Source organism: Coregonus clupeaformis, chromosome 15 (genome assembly GCF_020615455.1).
Source record: "Coregonus clupeaformis isolate EN_2021a chromosome 15, ASM2061545v1, whole genome shotgun sequence".
NCBI classification, from domain to species: Eukaryota; Metazoa; Chordata; class Actinopteri; order Salmoniformes; family Salmonidae; genus Coregonus; species Coregonus clupeaformis.
Window position 1 is genome coordinate 3,734,660 of NC_059206.1, and position 18,647 is coordinate 3,753,306.

The 18,647-nt window shown below is 43.9% G+C and overlaps 1 protein-coding gene across 4 annotated transcripts in view; it reads left to right on the forward strand.

Moving 5' to 3' along the window:
* The first annotated feature begins 379 nt into the window (after window positions 1-379).
* garnl3 (GTPase activating Rap/RanGAP domain like 3) overlaps window positions 380-18,647 on the forward strand; it is a 143,831-nt gene continuing 125,563 nt past the window's right edge. For all 4 annotated transcript variants that reach the window (XM_041897687.2, XM_041897690.2, XM_041897688.2 and 1 more), the window contains exon 1: window positions 380-918. In XM_041897687.2, coding sequence (XP_041753621.2) covers window positions 815-918 — 104 coding nt within the window. In that variant the 5' untranslated portion in view covers window positions 380-814. The remainder of the gene's footprint in view (window positions 919-18,647) is intronic.

Genomic DNA, 18,647 nt, shown 5'->3' on the forward strand with positions numbered 1-18,647 from the left:
ATGTTTAAACAGCAGATCTGTTCTACCGCAGATTCAAATGGCCCCGGAGCCAGTCTAATGTATGTTCACCTTAATGAAGACCTTTTACTCTCTACCTCTATAGCACACTGTCTTTCTATAGGCTTATCTATGTGGGTAATGCTCATTAATGAAAGCTTATGGTTGGGGAGCAATTCATGATTTTCATTTTACACTTTGCATCCTCCAAAAAATGGCATCAATGTGTGATGCCAGTACCAGACTTGATGAGTGTGTGTTTGCTTATAAATTGTACTTCCCTCCACTCTTTCTCCCTCCGTAGGTTCCTTAGAGTAGATACAGTATTAGGACCGCGCAGGCACTTCGTTCAACCTTCGAGGGAGTGGTGTAGAATCAACAGCACATTTTATAGCGCTCCAGAGTCTAGAGACAGACGGAGGGACTCTTCAAACCGTTACTGTTTTCTTAGCCTGCCTGGGACTCGAATCCTGTCAGGGTTACCAATTGCGTAACGGTAACTCGCTCTGGAACCGAGAGAACAACGGTATCTAATTTATATCTTATGGAGTTCAGGAGAGGAGGAGCAAATCACTAGCCATGCTGCACTCATAAGCTTTTGGTCCCGTCTTTGTTAGCTGAGGGAAGTCTGCGCCTCACTTTCCCTTTTCCAGCGGAGGCTAGTTTGGTAGTCTATTCTCTCTTTTTTTGGTCAGACTTTCTTCCGCCTCTTTCCGTTCTCGACCCGACTCCTCGCTCCCGTCGCTGTCCGACTAAGTGGAAGGAAGAAACATATTTGTTTTTACGGAGTATATACCTGCCTGCTCGTCCGGCACCCATGAATTCGGATATAAATGTGTACCTCGGCCGGGACAAAACGGGCATCATGCGGAAGAGAGCCCTGCTCCTTCGGAAAGGGTGCAGCTTTGAGATTAGTTCGAGGTAGGTGATGCATGGGGTGATGGGGCTCATTATGGGTATACGCTTGCGGCTCACCACTCCGCGCCATCCGAAACTGGTTATTATCTGTCCTCCCGTAACATTTGAAACTGCACATGTAATGTTTGTTGTCATGCACACGCATGGGCAACGTGACCCCTGATATCTACCGACCTTATCTCTTCTTGGACTGCGGTTGTGGTGTTTATTGGCATAAGTGAACGTGCTCCCCCAGAGCTCGAGGGATGCCCAAAATAAATATGCGGTTTCACTCTGATGCGAACTGCGAACACAGTCTATTCAGTCTATTGGGTTAGCCCACAGTCAATTCGAACTGATCAATGTTTCATTGTAGGCTACAGTAAACTGAAGACAATATGTGGGCTTTTGTGAATTATCTGTGGCATTGCTGAATTTCATTGTGTTTAGAGGGGCATGAAACGTTATAACCGGACATGCGTTTCAATGCGTCCTGTCTTTTTGAATTTTATGTTATTATTTTCAAACGAGCTAATTACATTTTCGTCTCCACAACTGTGCGTCCACGTTTTGGACCGTTACGCATGGGTGTCTTTCACTTCTGGTGGTGCAAAATCACTCAATATCTGGTACACTGTTATCAATATTGCAGAAAATTAGGTTTTAAATGTTATACATTTGCCTACAGCAGTAATCCATGCGCTCTGTGTGTGGTGCGTCGGTCGGAGAGGCGCACAGATCAGCCTATTATAATTTCATTCGAGGTGCTCCCACGTGGAGAGGACACCGGCAGACAAACACAGCATGACGGGGTGGGTTGAGATCACTGCATTGCATGCTGTGCACCCCGGGAGGGACTCTCTCCACTCGGGAGTCCACCGCTCGTTCACGACGGGGGTTCTCAGAGCCGCAGCTAGCTCACTCTCCCCGGACATAGGCTGCCAGCCTGCGGCCGTGCGCATCAAACGCAGCGGGAGGTGAATAAAATGTCAAGTGTTCTCTTCGCCTGCCAGTTTGTAGTACCAGACTGTAGGCTACATACCTTTACCCACAGTATGTAACGCACTGTATGCATATGGTATATGTGCCTACACTGGACATAAATGCACACAGTTGATCTTCAACCCAAGTTATGGAGAGGAATTCTGGTTTTATTTAACACTCACTCACTTTCACTTATTGTCAAGCTCACTCCCTGATCTCGTCGCTAGATGGCACCCATAACTCCCTCCCTCACTGTCAGCCATGGCATTGATTATAAATCTGTCAAATACATTTGAGTACATGGTCATTTTATCCGTCCCCCATACAGTACATAGCCTAATAAAATCAGGTTTTTGGGGTGTAAATTACTCATATGTGACTAAATTACATATTTTCAATGGTCTTTTGTAGTCTAGCCTAATATTTACGCTGTCCTGGCCTCAGCAGCATGTATTGGATAGACACGTGTGTTCAAAATCGATGTTCAGTGGCCATATCTGTGATGTAAGGTCATGGCTCAGGCTATATCTTCATGTTTCAGTTTAATATCTTCATGTTTCAGTTTAATACCTTCATGTTTCAGTTTTATATCCTCTGCACTGTTGCCAGACCTTTAATTAATTCAGATATATTTTAATTGCATACCTTATTTTATATGTGAACGTGTGAACTTCTGTTTTTCCCATACCACAGTCCTAGATATGTATATTTATATTTGTTTATATAACGTTTGTGCATTCTTTTCCTATGTGTCTGTAGACATGTTCGAGGTATCGGAGGTCTTCTGTGGGTGGGTCGCACTTTCAGAATAGAAGCATGCATAAGCAATGGTGTGTGGGCGCAATGGGCACAGCTCTCCGTGAAGCACTTACTTTCAAATTACAGCTTTCTTCATATAAGTTGATGTATTATTTGTACTCAGAGAGAGAGAGAAATTGTGTGTACCCAGAGAGCTTGTTCATACTGTGTGCTTGCAACTCAGTGCTACATCATGGAGATGCCTGTGAAATAGTCCCTCACAGACTTGAGGGAATTAAAGACAATCAATCAAAAGAGAACCTGGGGCTCTTATGTGCTGAAACATTTTGTGAATTTTGTTTCGACGTCTCACAAGGGCCCTCAAGATACCTGGAGATCAACAGATTTTGTCCATGTGGAATTCGTCTGTGTGCACTTGAATCGACGCACGCACGCGCACACACACACACACACACAGAGCCCCTCCCCACACACACAGCTTCTGGAGTGTGTCCATGTGTAGGTGTGTGGTAGTTGAATTGATGCAGCACGGTTGTGTTATGGGTCATTTTGATCAGACTGGGGCGATAGGCCTCCAGCTGCTTCTTCTCAGCAGACAGCCTAGACTAGACTGACTAACATCTGGGGGAGACATCTTGGGAACAGACCTGTGTTCAAATACTATTGGAAATTATTTAAAAGACTTTAGCTTTGTTTGATTGAGCTTGCCTAGCAAAATTGAACCAATAAAATAGTCTGAAAAGTTTAAACCCCACCCATTTGGCACACTAGGCAGACTAAAGTACTGTAAACCCTCAAAGTATTTGAAAGATTTCATTTAGTTTGAACCCTGGTCTACAAGAGAAGTAGTTCTGGAGTAGTTTCCTCTCTAAGGCTTTGGGGACGTTTTAATGCTTCAAAATCGGAATTATTTAAACAGTAAAGCCAAGCTGTTAGTGGATGCTGTTAACACAGCGAGGGAAGCTAGATATGATTTGCCTCAACTATCCATAAATTAACCAGACAATCAGTCAATAAAGCAAGCCAAGTTACATATCAGTTAATCCATGCAGCCTGTACTGTCTGTGTCTTGTCTGAATGTCACGTGTGTGCATGCGTGTGTTGGTCCATCTGCCTGTTTGGATGCAGTATTTGCTGGCCGTTCAGCAGCAGTGTGTATCTCGCTCTCTCTCTCTCTCTCTCTCTCTCTCTCTCTCTCTCTCTCTCTCTCTCTCTCTCTCTCTCTGTCTCTGTCTCTGTCTCTGTCTCTGTCTCTGTCTCTCTGTCCTTGTTAGCCTGGCTGTTTACCTGGCTTGGAGTCTGTGTGCGTGCGTGTGCAGGCTGTGTGTTCGTGTGTGTGCGCATGTGTTTGTGGGTAACCTCTGTGACCCCTGTGTGATATGACACTAATAGAGGGACAGCTAGACTGGACTGCTCCCCTCAGGGTGACCAGATGCCCCTGACATTACTGACCCATCATCACAGCCCTGACACACACACACACACACATTACGGTTAGCATAGTCTGTCAATCTGTCCCTGTAATAGCCTACTGTGTTGATGTTGACATGAATACAAAATCAGACTATCAGAAGCCTGAGAGAGGAAGAGATGAGCTACAGATTGATAGCCTGGGTGACGACAGTCTGTTCCTGCGTTAGCCACCTGCACTAACACCAACCAATAAAAGCCTATACATCATGGAGTTACACATTTTTTATGAAAAAGGATATTAGAAGGATTTTAAAAGGATATTACTAGCTAGAGCCAACCACCATATCACAATTGCTTGTTACATACTTCCAATAGAAAATATGTTACCACACCTCCATCAAACCTGCTATTTCCTGTGTTCGCCTATGCTGTCAGCTCAGTACCACTTTCCTGTGTTATCAGCCAGTCAGTACATTTTTACATTTTTAGTCATTTAGCAGACGCTCTTATCCAGAGCGACTTACAGTTAGTGAGTGCATACATTATTTTTTATTTTATTTTTCATACTGGCCCCCCGTGGGAATCGAACCCACAACCCTGGCGTTGCAAACGCCATGCTCTACCAACAGTAGCACTCAGTACTAAGGCTTTTGTCTGTGTTTTAAGTCTGTATGGTCAGCATGACACACTGAGTCACACTAGGGTGAGACGATCCAATCCCCTAACACCTCGCTCCATTGATTCACATATCTGCATATTTCCTGGCACTCAGCTGAGAAATGTGTTTATCTTCTTATAGTGCTCTGGTAACACCAGCTGCCTACAAGACCTTTCCTTAAATTAACTCCAAAATGTTTTCCTTATGGATCCCCCACGTCTCAGACTTCCACCACATCTATTTAGTCCTGGGGGCACACATTAGGGCACACAATGGAAAATGTTTTAAAATGTTTTGCTACGCAATGCGGAAGTTAGCATTTCTTATTGGTCAAGTCCAGGTAGTCCCTCCCTGTTTTAGTATGTTTTCTTCCATTTGTTGTCTAAAGAACATGACACAGGTATTTCATCCTAAAAGAATCACAGTATATTCTTTGTCTGTGTATGGACGGAGTCATGCGGGAATACCATGTAATCTCTTTTCGCCATGTGTGGACAAATAGAAGTGATTAAGCAGTGAAAACATATTCTGTCATTTTGACCAGTACATCCTGGGTTTCAAGGCTACTGAAACTCTGCCTATTTCTCCCCCTTCCCTCCTCCCACAATATCCTCAGAGAGAGGTTTCATTAAAGTTGATTTACTTTGAAACATGATCTATGTCTATATAAATCTCTCCTGCTGCCAAACAGTGTTGTGTAACCAACCACAGTACAGTACAGTACAGTACAGGGGAATCCACTCTCGCTTGTGGCAGCATGTTGGGTTGAGAGCAGAACAGAACAGTCAGAAAAACAGTCAGAAGACTGGATCCAGATGGGGCTGAATTATCTGATCACTCTGTGTTCACATGCTGACTCGGAATTATCGGAAAATCTACTTTCCGATGTTCAAATCCCATTTACGTGGGCTCCTAAGTTGGAAATGTTAGTGAGAAAGTCATGTTATGAACTTGTACCCCAACTTTCCAAGTCAGAAAGATGACATGTTTCAGAGGGAGTGCACAAATGCAGTTTCAGAGACATGCTGTGACCCTGTCGGCAAGAGCGTCTCTGAATGGCTGGGCCTGTGGGGTCTTGCCTGTGTGAGCCTGCCATGACCTCCGATGGTAGGAGGTGTGATGGGGCGTTGTGACAGCTCTCTGACTCGCAACCTGTCATTGTGTTTATATTGCTGCTCTAGTGGGAAAATGCATCATATAGTAGACAGACAGCGAAAGGGGAAGAGACTGTGTGTATACAGTGGGGAGAACAAGTATTTAATACACTGCCGATTTTGCAGGTTTTCCTACTTACAAAGCATGTAGAGGTCTGTAATATTTATCATAGGTACACTTCAACTGTGAGAGACGGAATCTAAAACAAAAATCCAGAAAATCACATTGTATGATATTTAAGTAATTAATTTGCATTTTATTGCATGACATAAGTATTTGATACATCAGAAAAGCAGAACTTAATATTTGGTACAGAAACCTTTGTTTGCAATTACAGAGATCATACGTTTCCTGTAGGTCTTGACCAGGTTTGCACACACTGCAGCAGGGATTTTGGCCCACTCCTCCATACAGACCTTCTCCAGATCCTTCAGGTTTCGGGGCTGTCGCTGGGCAATACGGACTTTCAGCTCCCTCCAAAGATTTTCTATTGGGTTCAGGTCTGGAGACTGGCTAGGCCACTCCAGGACCTTGAGATGCTTCTACGGAGCCACTCCTTAGTTGCCCTGGCTGTGTGTTTCGGATCGTTGTCATGCTGGAAGACCCAGCCAAGACCCATCTTCAATGCTCTTACTGAGGGAAGGAGGTTGTTGGCCAAGATCTCGCGATACATGGCCCCATCCATCCTCCCCTCAATATGGTGCAGTCGTCCTGTCCCCTTTGCAGAAAAGCATCCCCAAAGAATGACGTTTCCACCTCCATGCTTCACGGTTGGGATGGTGTTCTTGGGGTTGTACTCATCCTTCTTCTTCCTCCAAACACGGCGAGTGGAGTTTAGACCAAAAAGCTCTATTTTTGTCTCATCAGACCACATGACCTTCTCCCATTCCTCCTCTGGATCATCCAGCTGGTCATTGGCAAACTTCAGACGGGCCTGGACATGCGCTGGCTTGAGCAGAGGGACCTTGCGTGCGCTGTAGGATTTTAATCCATGACAGCGTAGTGTGTTACTAATGGTTTTCTTTGAGACTGTGGTCCCAGCTCTCTTCAGGTCATTGACCAGGTCCTACCGTGTAGTTCTGGGCTGATCGCTCACCTTTCTCATGATCTTTGATGCCCCACGAGGTGAGATCTTGCATGGAGCCCCAGACCGAGGGTGATTGACTGTCATCTTGAACTTCTTCCATTTTCTAATAATTGCGCCAACAGTTGTTGCCTTCTCACCAAGCTGCTTGCCTATTGTCCTGTAGCCCATCCCAGCCTTGTGCAGGTCTACAATTTTATCCCTGATGTCCTTACACAGCTCTCTGGTCTTGGCCATTGTGGAGAGGTTGGAGTCTGTTTGATTGAGTGTGTGGACAGGTGTCTTTTATACAGGTAAAAAGTTCAAACAGGTGCAGTTAATACAGGTAATGAGTGGAGAACAGGAGGGCTTCTTAAAGAAAAACTAACAGGTCTGTGAGAGCCGGAATTCTTACTGGTTGGTAGGTGATCAAAAATCATACAATGTGATTTTCAGGATTTTAGTTTTAGATTCCGTCTCTCACAGTTGCAGTGTACATATGATAAAAATTACAGACCTCTACATGCTTGGTAAGTAGGAAAACCTGCAAAATCCTCAGTGTATCAAATACTTGTTCTCCCCACTGTATGTGTGTGTTTGTGTGAGAGAGAATGTGTGTGTGGTTTGTTGAGTGTGTGTAATGTATTCTGTACATCCATATGCTGCACACACATGGATGAAAAGTATATATGCTACATGTGCTCCATATTTCAGCCAAAAGAGCAGACCATCACTACATTTGACAGCTTTGTGTTTGTGAAAGTGGTTTGAGTTAGTTTCATGTTTGCATGATATTTGATACTGTATCTGAATTCACCCATGTGAAGTGTGTGTGCCAGTGTGTGTCTGTGTCTGTCAGTGTGTGCGAGCGTGGGTGCACAGCAGAGGAGGCTGGTGGGAGGAGCTATAGAAGGACAGGCTCATTGTAATGGCTGGAATGAAATTAATGGAACGCTATCAAACACATCAAACATATGGAAACCACATGTTTGACTCTGTTCCATTAATTCCATTCCATCCATTACAATGAGCCCGTCCTCCTATAGCTCCTCCTACCAGCCTCCTCTGGTGCACGTGCATGCTTTTGTATTTGTGTGTGCGGGCGTGCATGCATGCTTTTGTGTGTGTTTGAGTGTGTATCTTTAGCCTTTGACTCTCACATGTTCTCCTGGCTAAATTCCCAATCTGGCCCTCATACCATCATGGCCACCTAATCATCCCCAGCTGCCAATTGGCTCATTCATCTCCCCTCCTCTCCCCTGTAACTATTCCCCAGATCGTTGCTGTAAATGAGAATTTGTTCTCAGTCAACTTACCTGGTAAAATAAGGGTAAAATCAGGGCTCTAGTGAAAAGTAGTGCACTATATAGGGAATAGGTTGTAATTTGGGACAAGTCAGCCCCAGAGAGGGCTCAGTGAGCTCGGATAAACACAGGACCATAATCACTGCCATGTGTGTCTTCAGTAGAAAACAGCCCAGCAGTCAATACAACCCACCAGTCAATACAGCACATTTACATTTTAGTCATTTAGCAGACGCTCTTATCCAGAACGACTTACAGTTAGTGAGTGCATAAATTTTTTTCATACTGGCCGCCCGTGGGAAACAAACCCACAACCCTGCCGTTGCAAGTGCCATGCTCTACCAACTGAGCTACAGGGGACACCAGTCAATACAACACACCAGTCAATACAACCCACCAGTCAATACAACCCACCAGTCAATACAGCCCACCAGTCAATACAACCCACCAGTCAATACAGCCCACCAGTCAATACAACCCACCAGTCAATACAACCCACCAGTCAATACAACCCACCACACAGTATAGCCCAACAGTCTAATTTAGCCAGAAAAATAGACTAAATAGGGAAGGAGAAAAATACCAAACAGACCTCTGTTGATTACAGACGTCTCTCTTGATTACAGCCCTCTGTTGATTACAGCCATCTCTCTTGATTACAGCCTTCTGTTGTTTACAGCCCTCTCTTGATTACAGCCCTCTCTTGATTACAGCTCTCTGTTGATTTAAAGCCCTCTCTTAATTACAGCCCTCTCTTGATTACAGCCCTCTCTTGATGACAGCCTTCTCTTGATTACAGCCCTCTCCTAATTACAGCCCTCTCTTAATTACAGCCCTCTGATGATTACAGCCGTCTCTTTTGATTACAGCCCTCTCTATGTAAACGTCTTGCTCCTTCAAGCCCCATCTGGATCCATTTATGGCTTAAAGACACATACCTACATATTACAGCAAATGTATGTGTGTGTTTGTGTGTGTGTATGCATTCGTGCGTTCGTGCGTGCGTGCCTGTGTGTGTGCATATGTGATAGTGTTTGTGTGTGTGCGTGTGTAGCACACACTGCTCTGCTCTGGGAAGATTCGCTCTGGAAAGCGTTTCCCGTTATAGCGTGCTGCTGGAAAGGGCCCTGCGTGCGTGGATGGAAGGAGTTGTATTTTTACAGGGCATCGGTTGAGACTCAGGGGGTTTGAGTACAGCCACAAGCCACATGCAAGGCGAGGAGGAACGAAGGCTGGGTGTGTTTTTGTCTATCAACGGTTGTATAAACATCCCTTTTTGACCGCTCTTGCTCTGTGAGGTGACGTAAGAAGTGTGTGAGTGTGTGTTTGTGTGTGAGTGTATATAGAGTTTTGGAAATAAACTCTTCATTTATTCCAGGCTTCTTTCTATCACTTGACACTCATCAAATGTTCTAAAGCTATCCCCCTGTGATTTTCTCTGACATTCAGATAATCCAAGAGTGACAGTTAGAAGACATTCAGATAATCCAAGAGTGACAGTTAGAAGGTGCTACAGAGTGCTGAGACTTTGTGGGTGGGTGTGAGTGTTCGTGTGTGTGTGCGTGAGCGTGCGTGCGATGCTCTCTTCCAAGGCAATTGCTGTCAAATGAGAGAGAGAGCGAGAGAGAGAAAGAGCGAGAGAGAGAGAGAGAGAGAGAGAGAGAGAGAGAGAGAGAGAGAGAGAGAGAGAGAGAGAGAGAGAGAGAGAGAGAGAGAGAGAGAGAGAGAGAGAGAGAGAGAGAGAGAGAGAGAGAGAGAGAGAGAGAGAGAGAGAGAGAGAGAGAGAGAGAGAGAGAGAGAGAGAGAGAGAGAGAGAGAGAGAGAGAGAGAGAGAGAGAGAGAGAGAGAGAGAGAGAGAGAGAGAGAGAGAGAGAGAGAGAGAGAGAGAGAGAGAGAGAGAGAGAGAGAGAGAGAGAGAGAGAATGAGAATATTATACTGGTCACCAGCTCATTGAAGGGGAGTTCCGTTATAGATTACCTGAACCCAAAAAAGAGAGCGAGAGATATTTTCAGAACATTTGGGAGGAGGTTGTAAAGTTCTAGGTCCAGCTAAAGTGGTGAGTTGTAGTCATTCTTACAGTAACTGAGCAAGGCCTCCTACTCCATCATACTGCACACTAGGAGCAGCGTTCACTAGAAAAGGAATTGCTAACATAATAAGAAAGAAAGAAAATAGCTAAGGCACAGTCAGTGGTCACAGTGCTTTGTAGGCGCTAGAAAACCCAAAGCAATATCTTACTAATCTACCAGTAGCTGCTAATATTGGATGGCTTAGCTGAAATATCCATGACAATTGCTAATTTTGTGATAAAAGCAATTGACACAGAGTTTGAAGGTAATCATTATCTATTTGACCTTAGAGGAGGAGTGTAAGAAGATGTGAGGAGTAACTTTATGTTCACCATAGTACCCTGATAGGATGATGATGTAATGACAGGATTTACACATACACCTGCACACACACACACACATACACACCAACACACATACACACCAACACACACTAGGTAAACTCCTACTGTCAGACATGTTCCGGTCTCAGAAACACACATACAGTAATTACATATCTCACCGTGACTGGCCTGTCTGGCTATCTGTGTCTTTAAAACTACAAACACAGAGGTTACACGCGGCTGAGTAGCGTTTCAAAATATTGCATACAATATAGATCTCTTGCGATATGGATGTTGCGATTTTGATATGAATATGATTCATTGTGTAGCCCTACAACACACACACACACACACACACACACACACACACACACACACACTCACAGTATTCCCTGTTCTACATCTGAAGTTCATTGCTGTCTTCTCATGTTCCAATCAAATGAGTGATATAGGATGTGGCCACAAGAAGGCAGAAGGATGGGAGTGAATGGCGGTGATTGGCAATATCCTGGTTGCTGTTTTCAGCAGAACCACATATGGATTGTAGTGTTCATGTATCCCCAGTAGGGGGTAGTAGTATAACATGCAGCAGGACATGGAGGGGAATCTTTGGCTGGGTCTGAAAACGTAGCCGTCAAATCCTTGCTTCCTCCGTCTTTGTTTCCTATATTCCTCTTAAACCTAATTGAATGAGGAGGTCCAAGGAAGGGGCCTTGAATCTTCTCTATCAACATGCTTTGAGAGGAAAAGAGGAAACAAGGACGGAGGAAGCAAGGATTTGACGACTGTAATGTTTTCAGACACAGCCATTCAGGATAGGCACAGTAGAAGGGAGAGGCAGCAGAATAAGACACTCATTCAACAAACACATTCAAGTGAATCACTCTTCCTTACATAAGGAGAGAGATGGAGGACATCGCCCCTAGACACTCATCTGAGTTCAGTTTGAGGGTAAACTGATCCTAGATCTGTGCCTATGGGCAGCTTCTACCTGGAGCAGAGACCGAGGCAGCAGCAGAGATTGAGGCAGCAGCAGAGATTCATTCAATAGAAACAGGGTCACATGCTGTAACTGTATTCAAGTCAATCATATTTAGCTTCTGGCATGCAGGTTAACATTTTTCATCATGAATCTTGTTCTGGAGGCAGCTCTGCAGAGTGGACACCAGCTGGCACAGCCACAAAATCACAAAATCATAAACTTAACCTTAACCCTAACCCTAACCACACTGCTAACCCTAATGCCTAACCTTAAATTAAGACCAAAAAGCATTTTTTTGCAGTTGGCCTATCTAAACGGAAATCGCTCAGTTCTGCCTCCAGGACAACACTCATGACAATAAACGCCTACCTGCTTCTGGCATTTATCCTAATGGTTAAAGCTACAGTCTGGGATCTGTGAATCTGTTCAATGGTCATTTCAATTCATCCATTGATTCTCGAAGAATATAACTTTTAAATCCCAGATTGTAGCTTTAAGGTTAGGATTCATTGGAGGTAAGCTGATCCTAGATCTGTGCAGCTTGTAGAGACAGTAACTCATCCTTACTCATTCAACTGAAACCGGTTGTAAATCACACTCTGCTTGCTGGAGTAAGGTGCGTATTATCATAGCCGAGGGCCAGCAGTAATATTATGATGTTCCATCGCTATTATCCATCCATCCCTATCATCCATCCATCCCTATTATCCATCTATCCCTGTTATCCATCCATCCCTGTTATCCATCCATCCCTGTTATCCATCAATCCCTGCATCGCAGTGCTAGCTGTGCCACTAGAGATCCTGGTTCGAATCCAGGCTCTGTCGTAGCCGGCCGCGACCGGGAGACCCATGGGGCGGCGCACAATTGGCCCAGGGTAGGGGAGGGACTGGCCGGCAGGGATGTAGCTCAGTTGGTAGAGCATGGTGTTTGCAACGCCAGGGTTGTGTGTTCGATTCCCACGGGGGGCCAGTATGGAAAAATAAAATACAAAATAATAATAATGTATGCACTCACTAACTGTAAGTCACTCTGGATAAGAGCATCTGCTAAATGACTAAAATGTAAATGTAATACCTGTTATCCATCCCTGTTATCCATCCATCCCTGTTATCCATCCATCTCTGTTATCCTCCAGTCAGTGAGGCCGGGGCTTTGTCCCTCCACCCCTATGTCAGCCAGTTCTTCTATCGATCTTCTTTTTTTCATTTGACGACATCCAACCCCCCCCACCCCCTCCATCTGAGAGGCCTACAGGGATCATTTGTGATGCAGACCCCGACCCCTCTCTTCCTCCTACCGCTGCATCCCAAATGCCAGCGAGTCACCGTGCTGGCCCTGGTGAAATGTCACTACGTCAGACGACGCGATTGATGATGGCCCCCTCGTTAAACGTGATCAGGTACATTAACCTTCTGTCTGTTGCAATCGGATGAAACCTCGAGAAAGCCTCTAGCTCTTTAGATCTTTCCTGGCTGTAAGGGTGTAGTCAGTGCTATCTACTCAGTCCACATACCAATGAGATACTGTATGTATGTGGGCTAACTAGCTAGCACTGGACTTTTAGCATGGCTCCAGACCTGTTGGTGCTTTAGGCTAGCTAGCTCCTCGGTGCTGTTTGTTCGTTGTCATGCCAAACATATTCAATTTGAATACATGCACATAGCCTTTTTCTTTATGTAACTACACAGTTTGCACCAAAGGACTTTCTGCTACTCAATTACCCTAGTGCGCAATTGGCCATGTACACTGAACAAAAATATAAACGCAACATGTAAAGTGTTGGTCCCATGTTTCATGAGCTGAAATAAAAGATCACAGAAATGTTGTGTGCATTTCCCCTTTGTCAACATAATACATCCTCCTGACAGGTGTGGCATATCAAGAAGCTGATTAAACAGCATTATCATTACACAGGTGCACCTTGTGTTGGGGACAATAAAAGGACACTCTAAAATGTGCAGTTTTGTCACACAACACAATGCCACAGATGTCTCAAGTTTTGAGGGAGCGTGCAATTGGCATGATGACTGCAGGAATGTCCACCAGAGCTGTTGTCAGAGAATCGAATTTTCTTTTCATTTCTCTACCATAAGCCGCATCCAACGTCATTTTAGAGAATTTGGCAGTACGTCCAACCGGACTCACATCCGCAGACCTCGTGTATGGCGTTGTGTCACGCCTGCTTCAGCTCCCCCTCCCTGGTGCTCGAGGGCGCCAGGCTGCCCATCATTACGCACACTTGTCAGCATTAATGTTGTTTCGTTTCCGTTGTCCAGACTCTGTCTGTGTTTTGTTCCTGTCAGTTTTTTTCATTAAATGTTCACTCCCTGTACTTGCTTTTCGTCTCCCAGCCGCTGTCCTTACAGAGTGATAATAAGCAAAACAAAAAATAGCCTTCAACACTCTGACATAATTTCTATTACCCAGAGTTTTTCCATATCAATTTAACCTGACCAGGAAAACTCCAAGCCCCAGTCACAACCTTTAAGGGCAGAGTTTTTCCTGCACACTGGTCATCTGGTCAAGAAAAACGAATATCCCTAAATGTCTACCATGATATAGTGATATAGTGAATATTTGAACCCTAAAAGCGCCAACAGTGGTACATTTTGACCCTAAGGGGTAAAAAGTGTCATCATTTTGAAACCCTTTTTTATCCTTCTGAAATGTTGGGACTTTGTCTAGCAACTAGTTACTGACAAAAAAACACAATTAACCATGATTTATGTGTTAATACAGAGGAATTAAAAATAATCTATATTTTGCATACTAGTGATAAATGACAACTGTGAGCGACAGCTGATATTTGTGGTTTCATCCATATACCATGTGAATAAATGTGCTGCGTCAGCCTCTCTTTTAATCTCACTTTTAATGGATGATGCGGTGGAAGCTGTCAAATCATTCTGAATTCATTTCGACATCCCAGAAAAGACAGTAGAAACTTCCATATGATCAGCAAGGGGGCGGCAGGTAGCTTAGTGGTTAAGAGCGTTGTGCCAGTAACCGAAAGGTCGCTGGTTCTAATCCCTAAGCCGACTAGGTGAAGAATCTGTCGATGTGCCCTTGAGCAAGGCACTTAACCCTAATTGCTCATGTAAGTTGCTCTGAATAAGAGTGTCTGATAAATGACAAAAAAATTGAAGTAAAGCATGGTAACGTGCAATTACCTCTGCCAGATCCTTTCAGTTGCCCTTGTTAGCAGAACTTTCCCTCTCACCGTGCTCCCTAAAAGCCAATTCTTACATACCCCAAAATGCAATAGTGTTGATAAGCTGCTTGAGAAGATCCCTGTCTCTTCTTACCTTCTCGTTGTGTTGCGCAGTTTGAATACACAGACCTTTGTCCATTACATGATCGATGCAGCTTTTTCCCAGAAGCTTGACTCTGATGTGGGCAAAAATCCCACTACATTGTCTTTAGCGTTAGCTAGCCATTCTGGCACAGAAAACAGTACTCTGGTAGCTAGCTAGCTACTTGCACTAACTCGACACAAAAATGTTCTAAAACCAAGAAAACAATTTGTAATCTACCTCCTCCATATCCTGTAGTTTAAATAAACTAAATTGAATTTATAATATCCTAAAAATGCTAAATTATCAATATTCACTATCTCAATCACAATCTATCCAACAATGTCACCAACTCACCAAGCTTCTACATCACATATGCGTAGTTCTAGGTTCATTCTCTGATCCTTTGAATGGATGGACAACATGTCAGTTCACACTGCAAAATCTTTGATTGGTTGGAGGACGTCATAATTACCATGTAGGTCTATGGAAGGGGGTTAGGAGCATGCGCCTCCTAGGTTTTGTATTGAATTCAATGTAGGCAGAGGAGGACGGAAAATAGCTGTCCTCCGGCTACACCATGGTGCTACCCTAGAGGGTGCTGTTGAGGCTACTGTAGACCTTCATTACAAAACAGTGTGTTTTAGTCAGGTATTTGGTGATATGTGAATATATTTAGTATAGTTTTATTTTTGTACATTCACTGAGTAGGTGGTCCTCCCCTTCCTCCTCTGAGGAGCCGCCACTGGTGTGTGTGTGTTTTTGTGTGTGTGTTGGTGTAGGTGTGTGCGTGTGTGTGTCTATCCACACCTTGGAGAGCGATGGTAAGTTGTGTCTGAGTGAAGCTCTTTAACACACTGTCTTTCTATTAGCACGGAGTGACAGATCGATGGACTTAAATCTAAAGGAAGTCATCAGGGAACACACACACACACACAAACACACACTGGTTGTACACACGCACACACACTAGAACACACACTAGGACACAAACACACACACACACTGGTCATACAAACACACACACACACTAGAACACACACACACGCACACACACTAGAACACAAACACACACACTGGTCGTACACACACGCACACACACTAGAACACACACTAGGACACAAACACAAACACACACACTGGTCGTACACACGCACACACACTAGAACACAAACACACACACACACACACACACACACACACACTAGAACACAAACACACACACACTGGTCGTACACACACACGCACACACACTAGAACACACACACAGTTGGTAGAGCATAGGGTAGTGGGTTCGATTCCCTGGATCATCCATATGTAAAATGTAGGCACGCATGACTGTAAGTTGCTTTGGATAAAAGAGTCTGCTAAATGGCATAACATACACACACTAGAATACACACAAACGCTAGAACACATGCACACACACACACACTAGAACACACACACACACACACACACACACTAGAACACATACTAGAACACACACACACACACACACACACACACACTCTAGAACACACACTAGAACACACACACACTATGAGAGGGGGGTTACTCACTCAAGGTCAAACAGAGGAGGGTTGTACCTCAAAGCGTGTGTAATATAGTAATTACAGTTTTTCTCGATTGTTTACACACATTTTCTGAAAGCATGCCACATATCCTCAGAACTCTACACACAAATCAAAAAACACACACACAATGGGCAAAACCCCTCAATTCTCCAGCAAAATGAAACTTTACATTCAAAACAATGTTATTTCTTATCAAAATTGTATTTTGTTTTCAAATGACACACACAAACCATCATATGAATGACATTTATAAGAACCAGTTGAACACTGATGTGCTCAATGTAAAACACTATGATGAATGGAAAACACTTCTTCTCCATTCATCATAATGACTTAGGCCTTTTTTTGGTTCAGTGTTGCCATTACTACAGACAGTACATACATAAGTGTGTTGTAAAATATTTGAGAATATTGTTTTAAACTCAGAACACACAAATACACGGTAACAAATATATTTCATTTTTCCCACAAAAACAATGTACACAGTGTACATCCCATTCCCAACCAACACAAAGTTGCACATACAGTGGTTTACATACAAAACAGAATAATTTAATGTGTAGTTACAGTAAAAAAATTATAAATAAAAAAATCCTCTCTTCTGTTGCGGTCTGGCCACAGCACCCCATCCACATCACAAGCAATGTTTTCCCTGGCCAAGCAGCGGGGGAAATATCGCCTAGCAAGGCGATTCCAGCCATGAAAAGCATCAGCTGCTATATCTCCACATGCGTCTTCCATAGCTTGGAGAAGAGGTATACGCGTTTGTGGATTTCGGTCATACACTTTCCATCTCCAGGCAGAAAAAAATTCCTCAATAGGATTGAGGAATGGAGAATATGGAGGGAGATAAACAACTAAAAAGCGTGGGTGGGCAGTGAACCAGTTACGAACCAGAGCAGCCCTGTGGAAACTTACGTTGTCCCAAATGACAACGTACCTGAGCTGCTCTGGGCCATCTACCTGATCTGGTGGAATGAGTGTGTTGTGTAGGGTGTCCAGGAATGTGATCAGATGGGCGGTGTTGTAGGGGCCAAGGGTAGCATGGTGATGGATGACGCCGTGGTGGGTAATCGCTGCACACATTGTGATGTTCCCTCCGCGCTGGCCAGGGACTTGAACAATGGCACGCTGGCCGATGATATTCCTTCCCCTCTTTCGTCTTTTTGTGAGGTTGAATCCAACCTCATCAATGAAGATGAACTGGTGCTCCACTGCAGCCACCTCTATCTCAAGGACTCTCTGAATCACACATGACAATATCAGAAATAGACATGGAGTGGTCACTATTGTGAAGCACAATCATTATGATTACAATACTGAAATATGTATAATTTATACAGTGTTGAGAGTATGCATCAATTGTGGGATTGTATAGGACTCACTTGCACATAGTTATATCGCAATTCTTTGACTCTTTCTGAATTGTGTTCAAATGGCACCCTGTAGACCTGCTTCATCCTGAGATTATTTATGCGCAAGACACGGTCCAGTGTTGATAAGAATACCCTATCAATATTTTGAAATCTCTCATTGTTTTCTATTATCTTTCTTTGTATTTGCCGTAATGTTATGGCGTTATTTTCTAGGACCATGTTCATGATTTCAGTTTCCTGTTCAGGAGACAGAACACGTTCCCGACCACCTTGTGTTGGTAATCTTTCAGTTCTGCCAAACAAATAGTAAAATGCTGTAAATACAAAGTAGAAATTCATTTCCCAAATACTTGAAACATACTTTCTTTTTACAGTCCTACAGAACAGTCCACAGGCAATACTGTACTACTGTACTCATTGAGTACTGTATTGATATGCAGTACTGCAATTTTCTAGTGAGAGTAGATTTCTTACCTATTCTCATTTCGGAATGTCCGGATGATGGATGCTACAGTGTACCTGCTCAAATTTGGCTGTACTCTTTGCCCAGCCTCCCTCATTGTTAGACCATGGTTGACCACATGATCAACCAAAGTGGCTCGGATCTCATCAGAGATTACGGTCCTTGGCCTTCCTCGTCCTCGTCCTCGTCCTTGTCCTCCCCGTCCTCCTCCTCTTACTCTCACTCCTCTGGCTCTGCCTCTGTTTCCAATGTTGGCATCCATTGCTCCAAAACAGAAGAGCTCACCTGTTGCCCTTTTATGCTAAAGCTCTGATTGCTAATTGTAAAACT